Source organism: Loxodonta africana, chromosome 8 (assembly GCF_030014295.1).
Source record: "Loxodonta africana isolate mLoxAfr1 chromosome 8, mLoxAfr1.hap2, whole genome shotgun sequence".
NCBI lineage: Eukaryota > Metazoa > Chordata > Mammalia > Proboscidea > Elephantidae > Loxodonta > Loxodonta africana.
Genome location: NC_087349.1, coordinates 79187205 through 79208047, shown reverse-complemented (window position 1 = coordinate 79208047; position 20843 = coordinate 79187205). Strand labels below are relative to the sequence as shown.

The following is a 20843-nucleotide window of genomic DNA, read 5'->3' as shown; positions in this document are numbered from 1 at the left end:
TAATATAAACACAAAGAAAATTGCATTAAATACATCATAATCAAATTTCAGAAACTTGATAATAAAATCTTAAGAACGGCTTGAGAAAAAAAACACACTACCTGAATTCTAGACTCACTACGGAGCAACAGTAATCAAGACACTATGTGACTGATGTAAAGTTAGACATATAGATCAATGAAATGGAACAGAGTTCAGAAATTTATGTGCATATATATGGTCAGTTGATTTATAACAAAGGCAACAAACATCTCCGAAGGGGAAAGGACAGTTTTTTTTTTTTTTCAATAAACGGTGCTGAAAAAAAATGGATATTTCTATAAAGATAATAAACCTCCAGCTTTCTTTACATCAAAATTTAGCTCAAAATGGCTCTTTGCCTTAAATGCAAGAACTCAACTAGAAGAAGAAAACAGAGAGTTTAATCTTTCTCAGATAAGGTGCTAAAGCACTAACCATAGGGGAAAAAAAAATGAAGAATGAGCCACATCAAAATGAAAACATTCTGTTTTCAGAATAAAACAAAAGCTACAGAGCAGGTAAAAATATTGGCAAAATGTATTTCTAGAAAAAGACTTGTATCCAGAATATATAAATTACTTTTACAATCAATCAGACAATGCAACTAAAAGAAAGAAGACACACAAATGGCCAATAAGTACACGAAAAGATGCTCAACATCAGTCATCAGAAAAATGCAAATTAAAATCACAATGAAATTCCACTATTCATCCATTAGAAAAGAGCCCTGGTGGTGCAAAAGATTTACAGCCTCAGAAACCCTGTGGAGCAGTTCTACTCTGTCCTATAGGGTCGCTCTGAGTGGGATTTGACTCCATGGCACTGAGTGTTTTTGTTCGTTTTTAATCCACTGGGATGACTAAAGTTAAGAAAACAAAAACAAACAAACAAAAAAAATGAAGTGTTGACAATGATACAGAGCAACTGGAACTTTCATTATTGTTGATGAAAATGTAAAATAAGAAAACATTTTTTTTTATAGCCTATTGCTGTCAATTCTGACTCATTGTGATCCTACAGGGCAGAGTAGAACTGCCCCACAGGGTTTCAAAGGAGCGCCTGGAGGATTCGAATTGCCAACCTTTTGATTAGCAGCTATAGCACTTAACCACTCTGCCACCAGGGTTTCCAAAATAAGAAAACCATCAAAAAATATTTTGGCAATTTCTTATAAATACACACTTATCATAAAACGTAACAATTCTACCCCTAGGTATTTACACACACACGCACACACACACGCACACACACACAAAGAGGAAAAGAAAAAAACAATGTCTACAAAGCCTTGTATACAATATTCATATAAGCCTTATTTATAATAGCCCAGACTAGTAAATAACCCCTAATTCCATCAATAAATACGTAAACAAATTGAGGCATATCCATACAATGGAATTCAGCAATAAAAACGCAACCATATTACTGCTATACACATGGATGGATCACTGAAACATTCTCTGAAAGAAAAAATCCAGACTCAAAATAGCAAGACTCTTTTTATATGATTCATTTATATGAAACTCTGGAAAACAAAGTTAATCTATGAGGCAGAAAACAGACCACTGGTTGCCTGGGGCTAGGTGGAGGGTGGGGATGAAGACTTGACTGAAAAGGGGCAGGAGGGAACTCTGGAGTGATATAAAAATCTGTATCAAGATTGTGGTATATATATTTGTCAAAACTCATTAAATTGTACATGTAAAATAAATGTATTTTATATGCAAATTATATTTCAAAAAATAGATTTTAAAATGAATTTAACTTTCGGAAGGGAAGTTAAAATTATTCAAAGTACAAATTTCATTTTAAAATTCTAATTCAAATTATCATGAAGAAACAAAACAGAATATTAAAAATCAGCCTTTTTTTTTTTTTAACCCATTGGGGAGCTTCTTTCTAGGAAAATAAAATTTGTAATCTGCTTCTGTATCTAAAAGAACATTACATTGAGACACAATTAACCAATATATTGTTAGGAATAAACTACATAGATATAGTTAAGATTTATATAAGGAAAAGAAAATAATAAAGGAATCAAGTTGGATATTTTCATATTAGTATGCTAGACAACTCGAGCAATAAGGCAGAAATCAAACCGTTTAAAACGTGCACCAAAAAAACTCCAATGTTAAGTTTACTATTAATTCATAAAGTATAAATAAAGAGAGATTTGACAGCACCAGCTTTATGAGGGAAACATCTAAGATGCTAAAAATATAATGTAAAATAGGCTTTCTTATTTCTTATCGCATTAAATAAAGGTAAGAGAGAGAACTCATTCCAAGTTCTTTTAGGAGTCACCAAACTAGAGATAAAGAAAAACAAAAAAGAAAAGATTCTCAGAGCACTTGTTAAAAAGCAAAGACAAAGAATTATTTAGTATTATTGTTTAGAAGAAAAACAGAAATTCTCAGAGCACTTCTTAAAAAGACTAAGAATTATTTAGTATTATTGTTTATTCCTTTCTGACTCCAAAGAAAGGCAGAGGCTCATGCAAAAATGACAAGAGTATCCTTTGTAGGCCACTAGGCAATGCCAATTTTCTGAGTTTCACTTCCTGGGTGATAGCTTTGGTGCTGGAAATGGGGTGGGGATTAAAGTTAGAGAAGATCAGAGTGTAGACAAAGCTTATCAAAAGATACCACTGATCAAAAATATTTCCTTGATATATTCTATGGAACAAAGATCATTTTGATCATTCACTATCTAGAGTGGGCTGGAGAAATCAGAGAGGGCTGAAGGGAGAAAGAAGTGTAGGGTTTGGAAAAGGAAGTTAAAGGCTTTCCAGAAGGGAGAAAAGCTTGATGAAACTCATAGGAATGGAGCTCCCAGTGTTTGCTGGCCCATGATTACTGATAAGTTAGACTGGTAGTGGGAGGGCCTAGTCAGAGTCTAAAGCTTGAATTATGAGGGCTGTAACTTCGTTATGAAATAACTAGAAAGAAATCACTGCTAGTGCTGCCACAGAAAATGGGAAAATAGCACTGGGATTTTAGCAAGTTAATCAAATTAGTATAAAGGTCATGTTGATGTGGTAAAAGGTAGTTGCAATAATAAGTATGAATTGGTTTGAGTATGAGCCAAGAAGAAAGTTAGGAAATATAATGGTTTGAAATCAGAAATCAGAGAACCAACTGCATAGGAGAGATTAAGAAAAGGAGATAATCAAAGGTGACTTTAAGCTAATTCATCCCAAGTGTTTAAATGGTGGTTTCTATGCCAAGTGTCTAGATAATGGTTCCACTGGCAGAAATGGGAGGAAAAAAAAAAAAACAAAACATTGCCATCCAGTTGATTCCACCTCATAGTGACACTACAGGACAGAGTAGAACTGCCCCATAGGGTTTCTAAGGAATGACTGGTGGATTCGAACTATCGACATTTTGGTTAGCAGCAGAATACTTAACTACTGTGCCACCAGGGCTCCAGAAATGGGATAGCAGGAAAAAATGGCAAATTTCATGGATGATGAATTTACTTTTAGGTGAGAGTAAAGCAATAACTGAACTATGCTTACAAGTAATACTAAAACTTCTGAGAAAGTTGACATTAAGGTAAAAAGAAAGATCTTTAAAAGCTTAATCCATTAAAATGCCTCAGATTTCTTCTAACACAAATATTTTCTGCCTCTGTTAGAAGAGGCCTTGAAGCATTTACTGATGAAGATCAAAGAATATAGCCTTCAGTATGGATTACACCTTAACATAAAGACTAAAGTCCTCACAACTGGACCAATAAACAATGTCATGATAAATGGAGAAAAAATTGAAGTTGTCAAGGACTTCATTTTACCTGGATCCACAATCAACACCCATGGAAGCAGCAGTCAAGAAATCAAAAGATGCATTGCGCTGGGCAAATCTGCTGCAAAGACCCCTTAAAGTATTAAAAAACAAAGATGTCACTTTGAGGACTAAGGTGCACCTGACCAAAGCCACGGTGTTTTCAATTGCCTCACACGCATGTGAAAGCTGACAATGAATAAGGAAGATCAAAGAACTGATTCCTTTGAATTATGGTGTTGGTGAAGAATATCGAATATACCATGGACTGCCAGAAGAATGAACAAATCTGTCTTGGAAGAAGTACAGCCAGAATGCTCCTTAGAAGCAAGGATGGCAAGACTTTGTTTCACATACTTAGGACATGTTATCAGGAGGGACATCATGGAGAAGGACATCATGCTTGGTAAAGTAAAGGGTCATCGAAAAAAAGGAAGACCCTCAACAAAAAGACTGACACAGTGGCTGCAGCAATGCGCTCAAGTATAACAATTGTTAGGATGGTGCAGGACTGAGCAGTGTTCTGTTCTATTGTGCCTAGGGTCACTATGAGTCAGAACGTACTCGATGACACCTAATAACAACAACGTGTTAGACTAATTAACATCAATATAAAGATAGTGACAAGAGCAAATATTTGTTTAGGTTTTAGAGCCCACTTCTTTCCGAAATGATGTGAAGAGATCTACTGAATAACAATATAAAAGAGATGCTGACTATCTAAAGCAGCATTGCACAATAGAAATATAATGCGAGCTACAAATGAAAGCCACATAAATAATTGTAAATTTTATAATAGTCACATTAAAAAAGTAAAACAAATTGAGGGCACTTAGTTTTGTTACTTAACCCAATATATTAAAATATTATCATTTGAGCATGTAGTCTATATTGTTGACAATAAAGCTTTCAGCAGATTAAAATTTGTCTAGGAACTCATAAGCTTTATCTTCAATTCATGAACTGGAGGATGTCTGGTCTAGAAGTCAGACAAGCGCTCTGAAAGGCAAGCAGAAGAGACCAAAGTTGTATGGGCAAAGTGATAGAAAAAACAAGGAAGTAACACTGGGCAAAAGCGATTGGTTAGTTGTAAGTCACTGTCCTTATATGGCATATTGAGAACTTCTGCAGCAAGGTCTTGCCATAGCTGAGGTTGCAAGTGTGGATCAGTTGATTTAAGTTTTGGATCCTAGGAAGGCCAGGAATTTACAAAAAATAGAAACTAGCTAAGTTTCAGTTTGCTGATATGGAGCTTAGTGTAAGTGATCCTATCTTGGGCCTAGTATAAAAAAAAATAGTCAAGTTAAAAATATACATAATATTAATGAAATATTTTATATTGTTTTGGTAGTATATCTTTGAAATCTAGTGTGCACTTTACACTTACAACACATTTCAACTCACACCAGCCATGTTTTAAGTGTTCAATAGCGACAGGTGGCTAGTGGCCTCTGTATTTTGCAGAGCAAATCTTGAAGGGATTCTGTCAACACAGGCACCAAGGCCAAAGCAAAGAGGTGAACATTAGTGCAATTTAAAGTTTCTGAGCAAAATGAGCATAAAGTAAAAATGAATAAAAAAAGAACTTTAAAGCCGTATACATGAACACTCAAGAAAAACATTCCTGATATAGTTTTTTAAAGATTGCCAGAATAAGGGCATTCCTTAAAGAAAAATAAACTTAATGTTCAATAACAGTTTATATTAGATATGATAAGCATCAACATTATAGCATTTATATTATTCTTTGGGAAGAAAAAAGAAATGGTATCAAAAGCTAGGAAGCAACAAGAGACTACAACAGGAATGGCACAAGACTAACGTTAACTTAAAATAAGGAAAACTAAGACTATGCAGAAGAAAATGGGGTCCAACTATCATGAAGTTCTTATTTCTTTAAAAAGTACTCGAATATGCTGAAGAATATTATTAAAAAACAATGTATATAACTCAAAACAAACCAAAGACCTGAAAGCAAGAACTAAAATTATAAAAATCTTAGCAGAAAACATAGATGTAAATTTTCATGATCTTGGATTGGGCAACAGATTCTTACATAGTACACCAAAATCACAAAGGAAAATACAGACAAATTAGACTTTGTCAAAATTAGAATCTTTTGCACATCAAAGGACACTGTCAAGAGACAATCTACAGAATGGGAGAAAATATTTGCAAATCATATATCTCCTAAGTGTCTAGTATCCAGAATACATTAAAAAAAAAAAAAAAAAAACTTTGAAAAAAAGACAAACAACCTAATTAAAAGTAGGTAAAGGACTTGAATAGACATTTCTCCAAAGAAGATATACAAATGGCCACCTGGATTTCCACATGCAAACAAATGAAATTGGATACCTACCACACACCATTAACAACAAAAAAAACTAACTCAAATGGATCAGTTACCAAAATATAAGAGCTAAAACCATTAACCTTTTAGAAAAAATGTAGACGTAAATCTTCATGACCTCAGATTTGGTGATTAATTTTTAAATATGACAACAAAATCACAAGCAACAATGGAAAATATAGGTAAATTGGACTTCATCAAAATTAACAACTTTTGTGCACCAAAGAATATGACCAAGAAAACAGAAAAACAACCTAGAGAATAGCAAAGAAAAATTGCAAGTCATATATCTCAAAAGGGTTTAATATTCAGACTATATTAAAAACTCCTTCAGCACAACAACAAAGACAATCCAATTGAAATATCGGCAAAGGACTTCTATATACATTTCTCCAAAGAAGATAAGCAAATGGATAATAAGCACATGAAAAGATGCTCAGCATCATTAGTCATTAAGAAAATACAAATCAAAAGTACAGTGAGATACTACTTCATACCCACTAGGATGGCTAAGATCAAACCAACAGAAAATAACAAGTGTTGTCAAGGATGAGGAGAAACTGGAACACACATCTATTGCTGATGGAATTGTAAAATGGTGCATCATTGTGGAAAACAGTTTGATAGTTCCTAAAAGGTTTAACACAAAATTAACAAAAAACAAACAAAAAAAAACCAGTGGCTGTAGAGTCAATTCTGACTCATATCGACCCTATCGGACAGAGTAGAACTGCACATAGGGTTTCTAAGGCTGTAATCTTTAGGAGGCAGACTGCTGTATTTTTCCTCCACTGAGTGGACACCAACTTTTCAGTTAGCAGCCAAGTGCTTAACCACTGTGCCACTAGGGCTCCTTTGAATTACCATATAAGGCAACAATTCTCCTCCTAGATATATGCCCAAAAGACTTGCAAGCAGGGACTCAAACAGATAATTGTTCACCAATGTTCATAGCAGGGTTATTCACAATAGCCAAAAGGCGGAAACAACTCAAGCATCCAACAACAGATGAATGGAAAAAACAAACTGTGGTATAGGTACACAATAGGATATTATTTAGTCATAAGAAAAAATGACGTTCTAACGCACGCTGTATAATAGACGAAGCTTGAAAACATTATGCTAAGTGATATAAGCCAGACACAAAGGACAAATATTGTATGATCCACTAATATGAAATACCCAGAATAGGCAAATGCATAGCAATAAAATTTTATTAGTGGTTACCAGGTGCTGGTGGAACAGGGGAATGGGCAATTATTGCTTAATGAGTACGGAGTTTCTGTGTGGGATGATGAAGTTTTGGAAATAAACAGTGGTGATGTTATACAACATTGTGAATGTAACTGATGACACTGAACTGTATACTTAACCCATTGCCATTGAATCCATTCTGTCTCATAGGGGCCCAACAGGACATAGTAAAACCTCCCACAGCATTTACAAGGCTGTAATCTTTAAGGAAGCAGGCTGCCACATCTTTCTCCTGTGAAGCACCTGGTAGTTCTGAACCACTGACCTTTTGGTTAGCGGCTGAGCGCTTAACCACTGCACAACCAGCATTCCTTGAATTGTATATTTACAAACGGAAAAAAAAACCAAATGGCAAAATTTACGTTATCTACATTTACCTCATTAAAAATTTTAAAAATGAAAACGTTAACCCTGAGGGCAGTCTCTGTTTCACTCCAGTCCAGGACTGGCTCTGGTAGAAAATAAACTCACAGATTCTCAGGATTAAAAACAGTTGAAGACAATGGGTGCAGGAATTAGATCGCTTATCTATGGACACTCGTGTATACCCGTGGAAGCAGCAGTCAAGAAATCAAAAGATGTATTTATTGCATTGGGCAAATTGGCTGCAAAAGACCTCTTTAAAGTGTTGAAAAGTAAAGGTGTCACCTTAAGGACTAAGGTGTGCCTGACTAAAGCCATGGTGTTTTAAATCACCTCCTATGCATTTGAAAGGTGGACAATTAATAAGGAAGGCCAAAGATGAATTGACACCTTTGAATTGTGGTGTTGGCGAAGAACATTGAATATACCATGGCCTACCAAAAGAATGAACACATTTGTCTTGGAAGACATACAATCAGAATGCTCCTTAGAAGCAAGGATGGTGAGACTGCGTCTCACCCGAACCCAAACCAAACCCACTGCCGCCGAGTCGATTCCGACTCATAGCGACCCTATAGGACAGAGTAGAACTGTCCTATAGAGATTGCATGGATCACCTGGCAGATTTGAACTGCTGACCTCTTGGTTAGCAGCTGCAGCATTAACCACTACGCCACCAGGGTTTCCACTGTGTCTCACATACTTTAGGTATGTTATCAGGAGGGATCAGTTCCTGGAGAAGGACTTCATGCTGGGTAAACTGGAGGGTGAGCAAAAAAGAGGAAGACCCTCAACAAGATGGACTGACGCAGTGGTTGCAAAAATGGGCCAAGCATAGCAACAATTGTGAGGATGGTGCAGGGCCGGGCAGTGTTTCATTCTCTGTGCACAGGGTCGCTATGAGTTGTACCAGCTCAATGGCACCTAACAACAACAGCTGTGAATTAAAGAATCCTAATCTTGTAATCTAAAGCAATGACCAAAGGAAGTACTTGACTCAAAGTTTTGTAAATGCTAATGGGTAAAAAATGGATTTAAGTACTAACAACTGAATAAATTTGGGCAGAAGTAAGCTTATTGAATATGTAAAAAGAATTGTTCCACAATTCTTGTTTCCACAGCATATTGAGAAAAAAGGACTCCAGGCTCTAGACTGCCTGGGCTAGAGATCAGAGCTAGACTGCCATTACCTGAGTGACCTTGACCTTACTTAAATTTTCTGTGCTCCAGTTCTCTCCTTTCTCCAACAGAATGAAAACTAATACCCACCTTACAAGGCTGTCATGAGGCCTAAAAGAGTTAATAGATATAAAGTGCTTACAACAATACCTGGTACATTGCTTGCTTAATGCAAATAGTTAAAAGCAAAAATCCTTTTGTAAATCAAGATGGACAAAGCTGCATTGTCTAAACCCTACTGTGTATAAGCCTCAAGACAGTTTTTACAAAATGAGAATCATAGACTAAAAACCTTTTAGTGTTTAATGTTTAGCATTGTCTAAATAGGTAAGTTCTTAGCTTCACTGAAAAGTCATATTCCAAATACCCTGTTTTACTTGCCTAAGGTCTTTGAGTTCCCTCTCACACTTTTCCTTTAAAACAGAAATGAAGGAATTGTAAATAATAAAGGAAATGGTAGTCTACTTCTCAAATGTTCCCTTCTCTAGCATCTCTAAGTTTCTGACTGTAATTTCTTACTACTGTAAGCCTTAATTATTTATAATTGTTAGCCCACCACCATACACCTCTAATTGTATATATAAAAAAAAAAATTGTATATATACTACCGTTATTTACCTACCATAATTACAATTATATACTTCAATTTTTATAAAAATCACAAAGAAATGTCAAATTAAAAAAAAAAAAAAACTATGTTGTCCACCTATATATCTCTGGAGTACTTGGTTTCAAGAAAGAAAATGTTATTGTCTGAATACTTTTTTAAACATCCTTTGAAGGGAAAAAAGGGAGTACAGAACTATATAAACATTTCTTAATGACTATCTCAGACCTATGAAAAGTAGCATTCTACACTACAGCAACCACCTTCTTCGACAAAAACGTGACTTTTTCTGGCCAGAAGAGAAAAGTTAATGGTTATTTATTGTAAGCCCTGGCAAAAACATTTTTTCTGAGGAAAAGTTTTCTGATATTTGTTGAGGCTTTTTATTAAAACAGTCACTTTATATTACCATATTTTTACACAAATAATGTGCACCTTCTACGTTTGTTTGCCAACCGTGCCCACCCCTGAGGTATTTTCGTAACCATGCTATGCTAATTTTTTTAGAGCAACATGTAAAAAAAAAAAAATTGGCATAGCACCGCTTGTGAAAATATCTCATGGGGGGAGGGAACAGTTCGTAAACAAACATACAAAAAAAAAAATAGAAGGTGTGCATTATTTGTGTAAAAATACAGTACTCTTTTGAAAATCAAGTATATGGCATAAAATAAATATTTAATTGATCCCCCTAGCTATTTTTAAAGTTACCCTGGTAATTTTATGGTCCAAAGATGACTTTTAGGAAACTATGAGTAGCATTAACAATATTTCCAAAATTCTGACCAAATGTTCAAATTTTGGCATTATGAAATGATAATCCACTTTATAATAGTCAATAATTAAATGTGCAAAATTCATAGTGCTCTAATGCAATATTGGTGTGACTTAAAGTTACTTTAACTTATATGGCACTATTAAAATTTAGGGTAGGTGTATCAAAGAATACAGAACAATTACTTTTAACCTGTTAAACTGAATACACGGTAATACATTTTGAAGGATTGACTAATAAGCTATATTAGCAACAGATCAGAAGAGAAGCAAGAAATGTTATGACCCATGCGACATATACGGTACAGTCCACTTGACCTTGATTTGGGCTCCTTGTTTTTCACACTAGCATTAGAATAATCATTACCATATAAAGGGAGATAATTTAATGACTCCTTTCTTTTTAAATTCATATACTGTCACTTTATACTCGTAGGTCAGAATCTCACTGTAATAGACAACTAATATGATACATGGAAAATTACTCATTTTAATATTTACTGAGTGCTTGTTATGTTCAAGGGATTATGACAAACTTTTTAAAAAATAATTTTAAAGTGGAGAGAAAGTTAATAACTGACATCTGTTTATGTAAAATTTTATATTTAGAAGTTGATATTTTAATTTAAATACCAAAGATGATAAGATTTCATAAAAGAGGCCACACTGGGAAAATGAAAATGCAACAAATTCTACATGTGTTTTCAATTTGATAATGGCTGATGTGAATAGTTTAAAATCATTATTGTTGGATTTATTATTATTAATGGTATTAAAAGTAACTGCTCAAAATATCTTTTTTTGTTTGTTTGTTTCAACAAAGAATGGCAATATATTTTGGTGTATGATACCTAATGGGCAGGTTTCAACTTTGATTAAATATATCAAGTTTACACAAAGCCAAATGTATGAAAAGGGATCTTTTAAAAAAAACTTTATTTGAGAAAGGAAGAGACTTATAACAGAAGGCAAAAAGAGAAACATACAAACAATATATTTACAACACAAAACAAGAGATCACCTTCAAGGGTGTAAATTATAATAAATACAGTAGATTTTTAAAGTAAGAGACACTTATCATTTAGATCTAAGATTATTTAAGTCCAGCTTTCCTTTTTCACTGGTTCCAGGTAGTTTCTTGATTAAATTCAAAAACTATCAAATTCAAACAATTGAAGTCCACCAACTGCACTGATGAAGCTCTCTCAAATGACATTATAAAAAATAGGGTTTTTTTGTTTATGATTACATATCTTTGAAGTAATATTATACAAAAGTCTGCTCAGCCACATGTTCCTCCCCAAATAAAATGTATTTTAAAAGATGCACTATCCCTTTTTTTATGAAATTGAAATAAGACTTTGAAGAAAAATGAATATTTATGAGATGGAAAAATATATAATTTTATCTTAGGCATGCCATATTTTTAATGCAAAACAACTGACAAAAAGTCATTTAATATGAAGGAATATACTAACCAAAATATATTGGTGATAGGGAGTGTTGCCTATTGTATCTGTTTGTCAAATTATCAGAAGGAGTTTCATTATATGGAAAAGTTTTAAACTTTATAATTTCTAGTTATGCTAATTTAATTTGCATGGAGACTTTTTAAAAAAGGATAATGTATCTTTAGCAGTAACATTTTTAAGAAATATTTTTAAATGTCACAGAAAAATGTAAACAACATGTGCCAATAACATACAGTTGAATAATGACTACTACATTTGGCAAAACCACTAGATCTCCTTTGAAACAGGATACTACACCTTAAAATACCTCGGATTTAGAAATATAAATATTTTAATAGAAAAAAACTCACAAAGATTCTAGGTCAATTTGGATTATCCATATTAAAGGGGGCTTAACACAATGAATCTTTAACTAGCTTAACAAAAGTAAACCTATAAAACAAGGTAAACATATCAAAAGGGAATATGAAGGAAATGTTTCAGTGAAAAGCTTCCTTAACAATTTCCCTGCTTGTGGTGTTATTTTCTTAGACAATAAATCAATTCATAGAGTGCCCTTTAAAAACAGAAAGAGTAAAACACTATCCTCAGACTTTTTTTTCCTACATTCCTCAGCACATGAATCACTTGGACTTCCTGTTTCCACAAGGCATTTCCTGTTCAGCCTCACAGAATCACTTTTCTGTAGGAGAACAGCAGGAACCTGACAAAGAACTGACTTAAATAAACATTGTCTTCTGTTGCCTTCAAAGTTGTTTGGATTTTATGGCATCAAAGGACATAGTCCTTATGAAGGTGCATTATGTACAAGTAGATCCTTCTGTTAAACCTAACTTTGCTAAATTTTTTTATTTGTCAAAAGGGTATGTTACAGGCCACGTCTTTCTGAAATTACACTTAAGAGATCCCAGTGATAATGATCATAAAATGTGATACACCTTCTTTTAAGAGTGACTTTTATTTAACTTTATTTCTGATAGTAATCATACTGTGCTGTGTTTTCTGCATTTGTAGATACAATATAGTATCTGATTGGACCATAATGCTGCACATTACTTCTTGCCAATATTTGCATCTGCTTCATTTGATCTTTTTCGATAGACGATGTCACTGAATAACACAAGGTTAAAGTAAAACGAGCAGTGCAATGTGAAACTGAATGTAATATTTAAAATATGCTGCAATTTGCATCTATATCTTTTAAACCACCTCTATTCCTAATATTTTCAGTTGCGATCTGCACGCATACCTAGGACTACTGGCATGGTATGGTACTAGAACATTTCTACTTAACAAAAAAAAGAAGAGGAAGGAAGGGGCAGACTACCTTTAACAGTGTTCAAGACTGCAGTATGATACATTATGTACAGTGATGTGAAAACTGCATTTGACATGTCCAAAAAAATCAAAACTAATAGAATGCTTCATTGATCAGTCTGGGAAACTATGTCCAGCAGTCTCTGATCTCAACAGATAAACTATATCAACATTGAGTTTGTTTTCCTTAGAAGTAATTGATGTGGCAGGCTTTGGGATGGCTATAAGCCTATTAATTACTCAGATACTTATATAGCATAATTTTAGTGTAACAGGTATTTCCTTACCAGTAGTTTCAATGAAACCTTGGTATCTATACCTAGATCTTTGCATAGAGAGATCCATATATAGATATATACAGATATCCGTCTTAGTTGGAATCCTTAAACACTAAAAACCAATCATCCAGTGCTATAAACTGATAAGAAATAATATCCATTTATCAAAACCTACAACTCATTTCATGTTCAAATAATGACTTTAATTACAAACCCTGGAGCTAAATCTTTGCCTATTACCTGTTGCATAAAAGCAGCCTGCTCCCCAGATTCCATTTCCTGGATCTGAGCATCTTCATCACTGTCCACTGGTTCCTCCTTGACTTTCACAGCCCCAACTTGTCCCAGTTTGTCATCCGCACAAGCACTGCTGTCGCTCCTAGTGCTGTTGCCACTAGAGGGTGCTCTGTCTTCCTGCATCGCCTGGTCCCCTTGAAGCTCTTCCTCCGCTTCCTCAAGGTGATTGCCTGGTTGCTTCAGTTGTTCAATAGATTTCGAAAGCAGCTAGAAGAGAGTTTGCAGGGGTTCAAAATTCAGTAGTTCTTGGTGGTAACAGAGAAGCAAAACACATTTGATTTCTAGTGATTCTACTTGAGTCATTGCCTTTAATTTCAGAATGAACTTGAATGCAACAAGCTTCCTCAGTGATGCTAAATCGGAAGCAGCCCCAACACTTTCATATAATATTGGTGTGGCAGGCAAGGAATGAGGTCTTAACTTTTTTTTTTTTTAATGGATTTTTCCTTAACACCCTTAGAAAATGGGAAAAAGTAAACTGATTTTTTCCCATGGAAACCATGAAACTTTCATAAGAACAGGTTTTACTGAGTCAATTTAATCCAAATAACCTGGGAATATTACTTTTCTCAACAGAGGAAAGAGCATAATGAAAAACTTCCTCAGTCTCATTTTCGAATGAATGTTAACCACTATAAAAGCCATAAGCACAAACACTACTGGTCTTTCTTGGCTACCTAATTTTCTTGTACCTATATAGTCAAATGATAAGGTACTTTCTTATATATGCTTGTAAAAAAGAGTAGGAATGATTTTTGAAGTTCTGAACTTTAAAAGGGGGCAGGATTTTAAAATTTTGACAACACTAAAATATTCTGTGAATATACATGCATAGAAATTCAAGAATAGGAAGCAAACAGGAAATTATCTTGTGTTTTAAAAATTCATTATTTAAAACTTTTAAAAATTAAATCCTGATAAGTCTTCAGAAGTATATGAATTAACTACTTACTGATTAAAAAAAGATAATTTACAATATACCTAACTTAAAAAATAGCAAAACACAATAGTACACAATCTCAGTAAATAGGGGGAAATTCTCCAGATGATTTCATCTCACATAGGCCCTTTGTTTTATTTGACAATAATACTATTGACTGATCATCTCCAGTTCTTGAACTGTGTTTTCAAGAGGAGTTAGAGTTTTCTGCTGAGTCAGTGCCTATGTAAGCAACGTGGCAATTATCCTAACTAGCCCCCACTTAGAACGCCACCACTAAAATCTTGAATACAGATCTTTTAATGTCAACTTTAAGTTTGCCTCCCACTCACACCTAAGTAGATTCTTAAACCTAAACACATGCTTTAAGTTTGAATACATAGTACTCAAACTGTAAAGCTCACCTTAACTTCTTTAGGCGTATTGACTTTCCCCTAGGCAAACACCATTAAAGGGCCCTGCAAGTGCCGCCCAAGCCACCAAAACCCTTTACATTCACTGTAGGTAGAGTAATTGGGTGTTGTCATTCATTTGAGCAACAAATATTTATTGAGTGCCAACTATGTTCAAGACACCATGCTAAAAAAAAAAAAAAAAAATTATTATTATTTTTTTTTATGCTAAGCATTGGCAAAATAGCATATTCCTACCCTTGTGGAGGTTTTGGTTTAGTTTGTTAGAAAGTCATGAAAAAGATAAACATATTCTTATTTTCAAGTATGGTGAATACTTTAAAGAAAGAAACATAGGGTGTTATAGGAGTATATGCTGGGCAGCATGGGAGTGGGAGCCGGGGCTGTCGAGGGAGGTTTCATTGAGGAAGTAATGTGCTTAGGCTGAGACACAAAGGATAAAAACAAGTCAGCTAGATGTGTGTCCAAGGAGCCCTGGTGGTGCAATGGTAAAGTGCTGGGTTGCTAATCAATTTGCTTCCGTAAACACTACTGCCTGGGAAAATCTATGGGGGCAATTCTACCCTACCCTATAGGGTTGCTACGAGTCGGAATTGAATTGAGGGTACACAACAACAACAAATGTAAGTAAGGGGTCGGGTAGGGGTGGAAATAGGTGTAGAGAGTGTTTCTGGCTGAAGGCACAGTGAGTGGATACCCTGAATTGTAAAGGACACCAGTGCACTTGAGGAACTGAATGAAGGCCAATGGAGTTTGATCACAGGAAGAAAGGGGCAGAATGCTGGAAGATGATGGTGGAGGGAGTAACACTGTTTACATTTGAGCAGAGGATAAGAATCTAGAAAAATAAAATATATCATAAGATGAACTACATATATGACCTAAATATTCCCAAACCTAAGTCAGATAAGGCCAAGTTAAGAAAATACATACTTATTAAAGCCCAGCCCAAAATGGAGAAAGCAAACTTAAATATTAATTTCCTTTGACTGACAATCTAACTGCCATTATCCCTGGGAAGTCAGCAGAAGGACAGCATTCATTTCCTCATGCTTTAAATGTCTTTAAATAATTTTTATGAAACAATTTTCGGGACCTTTCTACCAACTCTGAATGCTAATCAGACATTCCTGTAGTTAATATATAATACTTAACACACAGTTGAGATTCTGGAGAAGAGTGATAATGTAATAATTTTAAATTTTTGACTACACAATTATAACATCCCAGTTAATTGGCTACTAGAGAAAAACATGCTGAAGGCACCAACACCATAGAAAACCAACAGGATTTTAACTGAAAAGTTTTCTATTGTCTGAAATTTGGCTGGGGTCACAGGGAAAAGGCATTGAGTGACAAACACCCACGCATTCTACAGAGAAAGAGAGAGAGAGAGACTATCAGTCTGTCAGTCCTGCAACCCTTATGTCCATCACTCACTTTCAGATTAAGTAAAAGAGCAGACAAGAGGATCTTGTAGGAAAGAGATTTATTTGAGAGGAGGTATTAACCAGGCAAAGAACCCCTCAGAGACACTCTCTGCAAGAGGATGGCTGACAATCTATCTTCTGAATGGATGCTTCCTGAACTGTAGAAACTTTGTTCACACTACTAGAGTTTAGCTAGAAAAAAAGTTCACGAGAGTTTGCTCATCAGAGTTGGTGGGCCAAGGACAATTGTGAGTCAAGCAAACACCACAGACAGATGTTCAGAAGACTCTGATCACAAAAGCCTCTGTGGGGACAGCAGAAAAAAGCTTCATGGGATGTATGGCCAGGGGACAGGAGCTGAGGGCCATTCATGAAGGGTCAGCCAGAGAACATATGGCCAGTGTCCAGGAAATGCAACATCAGGAGTCCCTGCTTGCTGAGGGTGACTGCACCACAGTCAGCTTCTGGATGTCTGGCATTACAGGGAGTATCTAATAACCAAGAGAAAAATATAGGCTCCACCTGCTAAGTATAAAGACTTTTTGGTCTTTGCTCCTCTCCTCCCTTTTCCTGGTTTCAATATGGCCTCTCATTTCCTTGACCTCCTAGCCTCCAATGATCTCATCTTCATTCTACCTCAGCTCCCAACATTGTGAACATACTCTAGACCTGGTCTTTATCAATAACTGTGCACTCTCCACATCTCAGTTTCAAACATCATTCCTTTCTTTTAGCTCATCCCCAAAAGTATTATGACCCCAACTGTTCCTCAAATTTAATAGGTCCTCCAGTCCATTCAGCCTACCACATTCTCATTGTCTGTCTCCCCCCTCATTTCCTCACTCCCTCCTTGCTGGACTAGGTTCTATACTCCGTCACTGAAAATCACTCCCTTGTGTATGCCTTCAACTCCCCTGCCATTTTCAATACGTGTTTTTACCTGGGCCGGTAAAGCTTCTAATATTGGTTAATACTAAATCCTTGCCAAACCCAAGCAGCTGAATGTGCTGGAAAACAATTAAACAAAAGACAATTATGTTGAGTTTTTTTTTTTTTTTTAATTTCCAGTCAGAACCCTCAAATGTACCCTCCTACTGCCTAGCAATTCCAGTACACTTTTCTAGTAAATCCACTCGCACTCTCTCAATGACTATTTCATATCAATGACTATTACATACCATCTCCTGTCTCCTCATACTTCTAATATCCCTGCCTCCTCTTCACTGTCTGCCGATATCTTTGCTTCTCATTTTACTGACAAAACTGAAGCGTCAGGATAGAAACAACATCCGGCTACCACCACATTTACTAAACTGTCCCTTTCATCTGTTATAATGGTGAAATATCACGACTATCTTTTGTCAATCTCTCTGCTTATGTCCTGGATCCCATCTCTGCAATTTTTCCCTCTGTCTTCCATCATACATCTTTTTCCCCTCTCTGCTGGGATATTCTCATTAGTATACTTCCAGTCATGCCATTCATCCTAAATAAAACCTCTCTTGACCTCCCACTTCCATCTTATACCACTTCCCTGCATACTAAACTCTTCACTGTCTTCATTTCTCTTTTTCAATTCCCTTTAGAATACATGGTAGGCTTTCATCCCCACCTTTTGACCAAAATCTCTCCTCAAGGTCAATAATGATTGCATAGATGCCAAATCCAATATGCATTTAAACAGTAGGGGAGATGCATTTCAGAAAGGGAAACAGCAAGGCAAAATCATAACAGCTTTGAAAGTAAGAGATTGATAGCACTAGAATCGGTGCAGCCAAAGACCAGACAAACTGAGACTTAATTTAATGGAATGTTATTTCCCATAGAAACCAAGTAAGTCAAAGAACATCTCCAATACTGACAAAACCCCAAATGTTCACAGAATATATATGTAAATTTCAACAGGAAACCTTCTGAAATCTGACCTGTTAATGTATTTCTGAGGTCACTGAAGTAACCAAAAATAACATAATTGAGTCCATGATTCAAATTTGGTTGGCAGTTACAACGTCATTGACATAGATTCACAGATGAAACAGTATATAACAATTTTCAGTGTGTAATGGTGAAACAATGCCATTTGTTCCAAGCAATGCCTTTGGCTTCACCTGTATGTCTGAGGTACTAAAGGAAACACGAGGGAGAAAAACCAGAATGAACGATGTTCTGATCACTGGACAAAAAGTCCAAACGGCAAAAGCATCCTATTCCAACAGCAGAATTCCTTAACGGTTAGTAAAAGAAATCTTTCTTGACATAAAACAGGACCTTGTGTGTGGAAATCAAATAGTCACAAAATTGTGGAGTCGGAACATTTCCAACAACATTCTTCAAACCCTTATTTTAGAAAGAAGGAATCTAATCCCCAAGGGAAGCCAACTCTTCTTGAAGATCACAAAATTAAATTTTGATTATTAAAAAAGAGAAAAAAGCAGGAGCCTAGAGATCTTGATACCATTCTAAATCCTCCTCTGAAAATGTCCATATTCTGATGACAACTGAGTTAATATAAACAATTTCTATCTCTCCCCTGAGCTCCAGACTTGCATATCCAGCTGCTTACTTAAGTTCTTTGCTTGGATCTAGAGTATGTAATAGGCATCTTAAACTTGAAGTAGCTCAAAAATAAACTTTATTGCCATCCCACCCGAATATATTGCTCATCCAGTGTTTCTCATCTGAGTAAACAGCATTACCCAATTTCAGAAACCAAAAATCTATAGACCTGTTTTTCTCTCATTCATCTTTTCCATTCGATCTATTAGCAAGCCCCTGGCAGTTGAACCTCCAAAGTACAGCCTTTATCTGGACACTTTTCTCCATCTCCATTGCTGCCGCTGTATCTGAAATGCCATCAGTTTCTGCCTGAATCACCCAAACAGACTACTGTTTGGAATTCCTGTTTGTCTCTTGGCTCCAACGGTTCATTCTTTTACAACATCTCTAATAATAATTTTTAACATTATTATATTATTATTTAGGTGACATCAATTCACTCTTTACAATCTTCCAATGGCTTTTCGTTAGCTTAGTACAACATCCAAATCTCTTAAAATGATCTACAGCCTTTTTATGACCTGACTCCACCTACTTCTCTGACCTCATTTCCTACCTGTACCTCTCTGCCCGGCATACTCCAGTTACACTGGCTTTCTGGCTGTGCCATTGACATGCCAAGCCTATTCTCACCACAGGACTGTTCTCTTCACTCCTTCAGATCTTTATATGACTCTTTCCTTCTTATCATACAGATTTTCTCTCCATTACTATCTTGTTAACACATTTTCTTTATAGCCCTTTTCACTGCCTGACATTATATGGCTGTATTTGTTTATAGTAGTAATTGTTTATCTCCCCCACTACAATATAAACTTCATGAGGGCATGGGCTTGCTATTGCTTCTAAGTTTACATCCCCAATACCTTAATACATTGCATGGCTCCTAGCTGGGCCTTAATATATATATAAACGCAGTGCCATTGAGTCGATTCCGATATATATATATATATATATATATATATATATATATAATTAATGCATAGTAACAATGCTTTGGAGTCCCTGGGTGGTGCAAAGAGTTAATGCACTTGGCTGCTAGCCAGTAGGTTGGAGGTTAGAGTCCACCCACATGTGCCTCAGAAGAAAGGCCTGGTGATCTGCTTCCAGAAAGTCAGTCACTGAAAATCCTACGGAGCACAGTTGTACTCTGACACAAATGGGGTCACCATGAGTCAGAATTGACTCCATGGCAACTGGTTAGCAAATTTTGGACACTTTTCCTCCAAGGGTATGAAGCAAATATTAATATCCACTTTTCTGCCATCTCTGGAATAAAATGTGCTCTTTGTGAAATTTCACAAAACACAAAAAAAGATAAACAGGGCCTCCTGGAGCTGGTTTTGTACAATATAAATGCACAGAGAGAGTTTAACTATGCTTCTTATTTTGGGTATTTGATGAAAGCTGTGTTTAAACAGCCAAATTTACCAGAATGGAAACATTACCAATTAACATCAGCAAGGAAAATCTACAAACAAAGGTTGCAGCGAATTCTGCCTGCCAGGTTGGATTTATTTCATATTTTTAAAATAAAAAAGTTATTTGGTGCTATTTGTGAATTTCTGACTATTGACAAGGAAAGGAAGTATTCTGGCTATGTTGCCCTCTGTTTGAAAACTACAAATATGACCATTAAAAAGATGGTATGGGCCAAGAACCCTTCCCTAATGCGTACTGTCACTGAGTGGCCCCAGATGCAGAGAGGATGTCTGCTTACTCTCAGTGGGGTAGCAGGGTCTCTCTTTGGCTGAACATCTGGAGGTGATCCTCCAGCAAAGTTGAGCTGTTGCCTTGCTGGCTA

At 35.7% G+C, this 20843-nt stretch overlaps 1 protein-coding gene across 7 annotated transcripts in view; it reads right to left on the bottom strand.

Annotated features, from left to right (window-relative positions):
* HDAC9 (histone deacetylase 9) overlaps positions 1-20843 on the bottom strand; it is a 794698-nt gene that overhangs the window by 359272 nt on the left and 414583 nt on the right. Inside the window, exons 12-13 of one of the 7 annotated variants that reach the window (XM_064290035.1) lie at positions 20760-20840; positions 10656-13907 (exon numbers count right to left, since the gene is read on the bottom strand). In XM_064290035.1, the coding sequence (XP_064146105.1) occupies positions 13593-13907; positions 20760-20840 (396 nt within the window). In that variant the 3' untranslated portion in view covers positions 10656-13592. Of the gene's footprint in view, positions 1-10655; positions 13908-20759; positions 20841-20843 lie in introns of those variants that run through there. The other 6 variants (XM_064290036.1, XM_023544374.2, XM_064290040.1 and 3 more) reach the window with 6 other exon arrangements.